This window comes from Bufo gargarizans, chromosome 3, assembly GCF_014858855.1.
Source record: "Bufo gargarizans isolate SCDJY-AF-19 chromosome 3, ASM1485885v1, whole genome shotgun sequence".
NCBI lineage: Eukaryota > Metazoa > Chordata > Amphibia > Anura > Bufonidae > Bufo > Bufo gargarizans.
Genome location: NC_058082.1, coordinates 8932128 through 8940390, shown reverse-complemented (window position 1 = coordinate 8940390; position 8263 = coordinate 8932128). Strand labels below are relative to the sequence as shown.

At 43.1% G+C, this 8263-nt stretch overlaps 1 protein-coding gene across 1 annotated transcript; it reads left to right on the top strand.

Annotated features, from left to right (window-relative positions):
• Window positions 1–6834: 6834 nt before the first annotated feature.
• Window positions 6835–7782, top strand: LOC122930595 (olfactory receptor 1A1-like). Its single transcript, XM_044284086.1, has one exon. The coding sequence runs from the start codon at window positions 6835–6837 to the stop codon at window positions 7780–7782; it is 948 nt and encodes a 315-aa protein (XP_044140021.1).
• Window positions 7783–8263: the final 481 nt, after the last annotated feature.

Genomic DNA, 8263 nt, shown 5'->3' with positions numbered 1-8263 from the left:
AATTGACTCCCTATTTTTATGGACAAGAGTTCACTCTGGTTACCCACCACAACCCGTTGGTGTGGCTAAACCGGGTCTCGGGGGATAACGGCAGACTTTTACGTTCTATCATTACAACCCTTCAACTTCATCATTACCTACAGACCTGGGAAACAGAATGGCAACGACGACGGGTTGTCCAGACAAACAGACCTCAGCCCAGCATAACCAACGGTATGGACAGCCTTAGTCTGCCCCGAAAAGGGGTAGGACAGTGTCTGCCAGAGTGTTCCACAAAAAGGGAGCACTGTTACAAAACTGTTAGTTACACTGTTACAAAACTGTTAGTTACACTGTGTGCAATTAAGTGCTATTTTGCCTCCCAGCTCTGTTTTCAGCCATTCGCATGGTTCGGCACGAGTCCTTTGTGTTGGGCATGGGTAGCCGCCATTTCGGGACCTTGCACGTGGTCGCAGCCGTCTTACGCCCGAACAGCGGTGTTGCCAGCAGTCGCCTGGATCTAAGGGCGGATGCGCAGACAGGCGAGCACCGCTGAGTCCTCCAGGACAGCGTAGATTCGTGCTGGGGCTGCCGACCGACCGGCCGTTCGGTGGAAGGACTAAACCTTGCAGAGGGATTCCGGCGGACACCGAGGTGGCTATGGGGGGGCAGGGGTTTCGTGGGGTTTTGGGCACACGAGCGGAGACCGGCCGCAGGACCAAAGCTTGGGGAACCATTTTCGGCTGAAAAGTCTGTGCGGTCGGTCAGGACTTCAGGGACGCGTAACTACCGAACCCTTGGACCGACGGAGCCGGATTTTGGATATGTTGTTCCCCTACACCAGGACTGTCTGAGGATACCGAATGTAAAGATGTACCCCCTGGTTTTGGGGTACATCCAGAACTTGGGTAACATTGTGTGTGGGTTAATTATGTTAAAGACTTATCTGAGGGGAGGAGACGTGGGGGTTGTACCAGACATGTAATTGTGTATTGTGGTAATCATGTAAATGTAGCCCTTTCCAGGGCAGGATTGCATAAAAGGAGACCCCGGGTCAATAAACATCTGTCTTGCTTAACCTTCAAATCGCAGCCTCGACTCGTTTGTGGAGGGGGGAAGGATTATCCTAGCTGAAAGATCGTTACCGGGATTGTTCTACATTTACAGGATCCTTCTGGATATCGCGACGAAGCGGCTCCTCTCTCTCTCCCTAAACCGAGATCCAGACTATCCAAGTGGTCCAGCTCCCAGCTAGCCGGGGAGTAACTGTAACAATCACGTCCCCCCTTTAGACGTCTCTTTTCAAGACTAAATAAATTCAATTCTTTTAATATTTCTTCATAACTAAAACTCTACATGTCCCTTATTAGTTTAGTCGCTCTCCTCTGTACTTTTTCCAGCTGCAGTGCGTCCTTTCTATGGACTGGTGCCCAGACCTAAACTGCACATTCCAGATGAGGCCACACCAATGCTTTGTAAAGTGGTAATATTACATCCCTGCCCCGCGAGTCCATGCCATGTGTAATACATGACAATATCCCCGTGGCCTTAGAAGCCAGTTCTCAATCCAATTACAGACTATACTTTCCAAGCCTATAGACCTTACTTTACCTATTAAACATCTATGAGCGACAGGATCAAAAGCCTTTGCAAAATTTAAAAAACACTACATCCACAGCCGCCCCTCTGTCCAGGCTTCTACTTACCTCACTACATCCACAGCCACCCCTCTGTCCAGGCTTCTACTTACCTCACTACATCCATAGCTGCCACTCTGTCCAGACTTCTACTCTCCTCACTGCATCCACAGCCGCCACTCTGTCCAGGCTACTACTCACCTCATTACATCCACAGCCGCCCCTCTTTCCAAACTTCTACTTACCTCACTACATCCACAGCTGCCACTCTGTCCAGGCTGCTACTTACCTCACTACATCAACAGCAGCCCCTCTGTCCAGGCTTCTACTCACCTCACTACATCCACAGCTGCCCCTCTGTCCAGACTTCTACTCACCTCACTACATCCACAGCCGCCCCTCTGTCCAGGCTTCTACTCACCTCACTACATCCACAGCTGCCCCTCTATCCAGACTTCTACTCACCTCACTGCATCCACAGCCGCCCCTCTTTCAAACTTCTACTCACCTCACTACATCCACAGCTGCCTCTCTGTCCAGACTACTACTCACCTCACTACATCCACAGCCGCCGCTTTGTCCAGACTACTACTCACCTCACTGCATCCATAGCTGTCCCTGTGTCCAGGCTGCTACTTACCTCACTGCATCCACAGCGGCCCCTCTGTCCAGACTTCTACTCACCACACTACATCCATAGCCGCCCCTGTGTCCAGGATTCTTCTCACCTCACTATATCAACTGCCTCCCCTCTGTCCTGGATTCTACTCACCTCACTATATCCACAGCCTCCCCTCTGTCCAGGCTTCTACTTACCTCACTACATCCACAGCTGCCCCTCTGTCCAGACTACTACTTACCTCACTACATCCACAGCTGCCCCTCTGTCCAGACTTCTACACACCTCACTACATCCACAGCCGCCCCTCTGTCCAGACTTCTACACACCTCCTCTTAAAAACAAATCCGGTTAGCCTGACAACTTCTGTCCTTGGAAAACCCATGTTGGTTATCACTTATCAATATTATCTTTTTTAGTCACATACTGCTGTATATAGTCTCTTAAGAGTCCTTCAAACATCTTTCCCACAACAGCAGTAACTAACTGGTCTATAATGACCTGTGGAGGACCTAGAGCCCTTTTTGAATATGGGCACCACATTTGCCTTGTGCCAGTCACTTGGCACTGTACCAGTACCTAGAAAAACAAGGGCACAGCAATGACTGAACTGAGCTCTTTATGAACTCTTGAGTGTAATCCATCTGGACTTGGGGCCTTGTTCAGTTACCATTTTTAACTTCGCTTGGACCATATGTACAGTTAGTACATCCAGTAATATACTCAATTGGCTAACAACCTCAGCACCACAAATATCAGCTCCTTTCTCTTCTTTTGTATATACAGAGCTAAAAAAAACATGTAGTAACTCTGCCTTTTACTTATTTTCAGTGACCACCTAGATATTTTCCTGGGATGACTCCTGCCCCGCTGCAGCCTGGGTTACGGGATAATAAAATGACAGAAAGGATTTTGTCATGAGAGATCAGATAGAGGGAACAGTTTCTGATTGCAGAGCCTGAACTCCCAGGTGACTGAATAAATTGCCATTGAAAGAAACAACACACAGGAAAGTCATGAGGGACCAGGACCACACACATATAAATAGAGGCGAGCTGACAGTGAGGTGCGCACCACAAAGGCCGAATCATGGCAGAAGCCCTTACAGTTCTCTTCCTTCTTCGTAAGTTACACCCAAGGTCTCTAAAACATTTTGCATTTTCGTTGTTCATGAGGGACCTGCTTCTTCACCTTGCATTTAGAGAATTTTTGCAGCCAGGGCTCTCATCCTACTCATTTTCAGTCATTCAGAATCTTTCAAGCCCCATGCTCATCACATAAGAAATAGATCCTTGTGGTGAGTGATCGCTCAAAAAACTCTTCCAAATGAGGTTTTCTGAGGTTGTATCTTTGGGCTCCTGTTGTATCAGGGTCCAGTTATACCCTGGGCACACTGAAGGATCCTAGTTGCCATGTAGTAGGTCACTTGCAGTTTTAGGAGTTGACCATGTTTGACTATGCCAGCTAGGCAGCGTCAAGATATTTATTTTTTCAAATATTAGAGGTGAAGCAGTGGGTCTTGGTTTTGTTACTGTTACTTTTTCCCCTTCTTGGATAAAGAATGAAAAAATAATTTGCCATAACTTTTTACATTTTCCATTGACAGTTATGTGAGGGATTGTCTTTATTGATACCATTTTAGAGTAAAACTTTTTGATCAATTTTTATTCCATTTTTATTTTATTTAGTGAGAAAGACGGTGTCCAAAAACAGGCATACCAAATAATGTAAAAAAATTCTGTACATCTGTTTCTTTTTATTATTTATTTATTTTTTACACTTTTTCCACACACTAAATAACTATTGAATGGGAAAATTGTAGTACTTTTTGCTTTTATTTCATTTTCTTTCTTGAACATTAGGTGGCCTTATCATTAGTATAATACAAAACAATCCTTCTAAATGTCATACTGTGGGAAAGGGGTTTGAATGTAGTTGAAAAAAACCTGGTTGTCGGGGGTCCCATTGCGGAGGATCCTAGTGCCGAGACCCCCACTGACCACTAGAATGCTCTGTAATTCTTGCTGCTGTAGATGGTTCAATAGAAAATCTGTGAACCCATCTCAAGTCCATCTCCCACAGTGAGGAGAGAGCATGCTACGTGAGCGCTCTTGGCACTCAATCTTAGAACTTGGACCCTCACCGATCAAAACTTTTGATATGTCACTATGGGACAGGGACACTTTAAGGTATGGGGCCATTGTATTATTTATTTATTTTTCTCCTGCCTTTTTGGTTAAGGTTGGTGAAGGCTTGTGGGAAAACAATTCCTCCAACCCTTTAGAGGAAATGTTTTTGTGTTCTAAGAGAGTTATAGAAATAGGTTTGCCACTGGAGAAGGCCATCGTGGCACCCTAGTCTTCCTGAAAGAAGATCCCGAAATTTAGCAATACTGTGTATACACTACTTATATAAATAATGACTGCCAGAGGCATGCTGACCCATATAGCAGATTTTTGAAAGGGTCAAACTTTTGAAATTTTGGGCCTTTTACATTTACAGACTTTTACACCTCAGTGCATAGTTGGTTCCTAGGTCATTTACTTGAAGAGACATGGAATGTAATAGCGGGATAGACACAACTGGTCTGGGCAGGGAGGGTGAGTACTGGAGGCCCACTAAATTCTTAGGTTGGTGATGCCCCAAGGTACATGCCCTTTGTCCTTTGCTTATAATCCAACCCTGAGGATGTTAACTATACCATGAACCATATATGTCCATGACCACAACAGACACAAGGTTCTAGAATCTGAAAACTCAATTAGACCCAAGATTGTTCTTTGAGAAGACTGGCCCATATAGAAAAATCATAAATCTGGACTGACTCCTGTGCTGGCTCATACCATTACTTTCCCCATTCATGCAAGATAGAAAGTTGATGTGAGCTTTTTATTGGTGTCTCACTTTCTTGTTTGTTAGTGTTATAGTGGCTGTGAAGAGAAGACTTTCCCCTGTATAAGGCAAGCCCAACCTTGGGCTCTCCCACTCTATCAGCCCATACAACCTGCACGAGTCATCCTCCTTGATCCATACACCTTTGAGATCACAGGTGAGAAGAAGAGTTGATCATTTGCTTATACACATTAGTGTCCCATCATACGTTGCTTTAGCTTGTCCATATGCTTCCGATAGTTGTCGGCTGACAGCTATTCTTTATGACTTTGCTATTAATATACTCATGCTGTTCATTTGGGTTGGAATCTGTTTTGAATTGGGAAGGTAAGTATATCTCCACCTATTTCCAACTGTTAGAGAGAGACGGGATTTTTAAAGGGGTTGGCCACTGATCTATTATATTATCTCTCTGCTGTATGTTGCATACTGCTTACATTGTATACATTACCTTATGTCTATTCACTTGGCTTGTAGATTGTTTTTTGTGTGCATTGTCAGATATCAACAGTGGCTGTGCTTCTCGTATCTCAGTTCTTATAATGTAATTCCCTGCATTGGCTGCTAGTTTCTCCAAAGCATCCATTCACCCTTGCATGCCCCCATCCTTCATGTTATTGCGCATACTCCTGGGGTACAGTACATCCTGCTCATACTCAGTCTCATCCACCTCTCCTTCCTCCTCTTGTCTCATCATTTGGACTGCGCAGGCGCCATTGGGAGCATCCAGCGCATGCTCCATTACTTTTTTAATAAGCTTTAGGGCCCTCTGTTTCTCTGCAACAACACAGTTGCTGTGGATTTCCAAATTTGCATGTGCCAAGCATTTCTTCGGGAGTGTGGGCAGAAAAATAGAGGCCACGAAAGCTGAATACAAAGTAGGTGGATCAGAAGTACACTGGGTATGCACAGGATGCTCCTACTGGTGTCTGTGCAGTACAAATTATGCGGCAAGAGGAGACAGGAGAAAAGAGAGGTGGATGAGACTGAGTATGCACAAAAACATGAAGGACGGGAGCAAGCACAGGTGAATGAACGGGTGGGAGAAACTAGCAGCCAATGTATTACGTCATAAGAACAGGTTGTGAAACAAGCTACAAAACAGGAGTCTAGATCAAAGTTAATTTATGCAGTATGTAACATACAACAGAGGAAGATAAAAAAAAGTTTTTTCTGAGAATTAGATGGCAATTTTAGACCATATAACATTTTCTATTTCCTGAGAAAATCAGTAGAAGAAGCAGCAAAGCAATGGTCTCCTCAACTGAGGAGGTCCATGTCTACTGTTAAGGGACCTACACGAGGAAGAAATCTGGATGACAGAAAATGGAAACATACGTAGTGGGAGGCACCAAATATGTAATACAAAGAACCAAGTGGGCAAAAAAAGCGAGGACTAGACCAAAACAAAGACCAGGAATCACCACAGAATTTTCCAGTGTCTGAACTCGTTGACGTCATGGTGGAGAAAGGCTCCATTTAGCTTTAGTTATGGGCTCCATGGTTGCTTATTATAACTAGGAAAGACTATGAAAATGAAATAGTCTTTCCTGGACAACCAATTCAGCCATCTGCTATTCAAGAAAAGTCCTTGAAAATCCAAAATATCATTTTTCGTTAGCAATGTTCTATGTTCTGCTTTTATACTTTGAAATCATTTTTTGTTTGTTTTCGCAGCGCTGTTTCTTAAAGCTTTCTGAAGAGATGATGGTCAATCAAAGCAACGTCTTAGAATTTGTCCTTCTCGGCTTTCCTGGCATCGCTGAAAGATTTCATATAGCTATTTCTATGAGCTTCTTTCTGATCTACAATGTCTCGTTGTTCTCAAATGTTATAGTGATAGGTCTGATAATTTTTCTAGAACACCTGCATCAACCCATGTACATCATCATCGGAAACCTGGCTCTCTCTGACCTCATATTTGACACACTGACCTTACCAAAAATCATTGCCAAGTATTGGTTTGGTGATGGTTCCTTGTCCTTCATTGTATGCTTTATTCAGATGTTTTTTGTCCATGCTTTGGGCTCTCTAGACTCATTTATTATCATGCTGATGGCCATCGACCGTTTTGTCGCCATTTGTAGACCTCTACATTACTTTTCCATCATCACTAACAGAATAGTTTTACTGTTCTGCTTCATAGTTTGGTTGATCGCCTCAGTGGCTGGCATTACGTTTACAATGATGGGGGCCAGCCTTCCATACTGTGGACCAAATAAAATTAAGAACTGCTTTTGTTCCCTCACACCCGTAGCCATCTTATCCTGTGTTGACTCCTTCACCACCAGACGTAAAGTCTTTTATATCGCTCTAGTCGTCCATCTTGTTCCATTATCTTTCATTATATTCTCCTATGTGTTCATTATATGGAAGATTCACCTAATGGCCGGTAGAGAAAAGTGGCAAAAAGTTTTTTACACCTGCACCACTCATGGGCTTGTTATTTTTCTGTACTTTGTGCCCAGGTTGGCAGTTTATATCTACTACCAATTTCAGCTCTTTTCCAACGCCGATGTCAATGTCTTGCTTATCTGCATTTACACATTTGTGCCACATTTTACAAGTCCCATCATCTTCTGCCTGGGAACGGAAGAAATAAAAAATACGTCCAAAAAGGTCTTTCAAAAACTTGCCTTTCGTTTAATGCAATAATAAAATTGTTGAAATTGCAAAAAAATATTAAGATGCTAAAAACTGCACATCAAACATGTATGGGTTGGTGGCTAAAAAAAAAATCTATATGTTCTAAACTGTTTAGCGAAACACGTTGTCTTGGTTACTTTGATTTAGACATTTTTTTTCCATTTTCTCTAAATATTTAAATATTGTATCTATTTGTTCCTGATGTAAAATACAACTTATTATGTTGTAATAAAATATTATTTTTTATAGTTTTTGCTGGTAATTGTTCTAAAAAAGCCAATTTGCCCAGGACAACATTTCAGGGCATAGATTGGGAGCAGATATCACATAATAATACAGAGGATAAATGGGAGAGCTTTGAATCTTCATTGGATAATTACACTGCAAAATGTATTCCTGTAGCTCACAAGTATAAACGGCTAAAATTAAACCTCACATGGCTTCAACTACTGTAAAAAAGGGCAATAAATGACAAAAAGGGCTTTTAAGT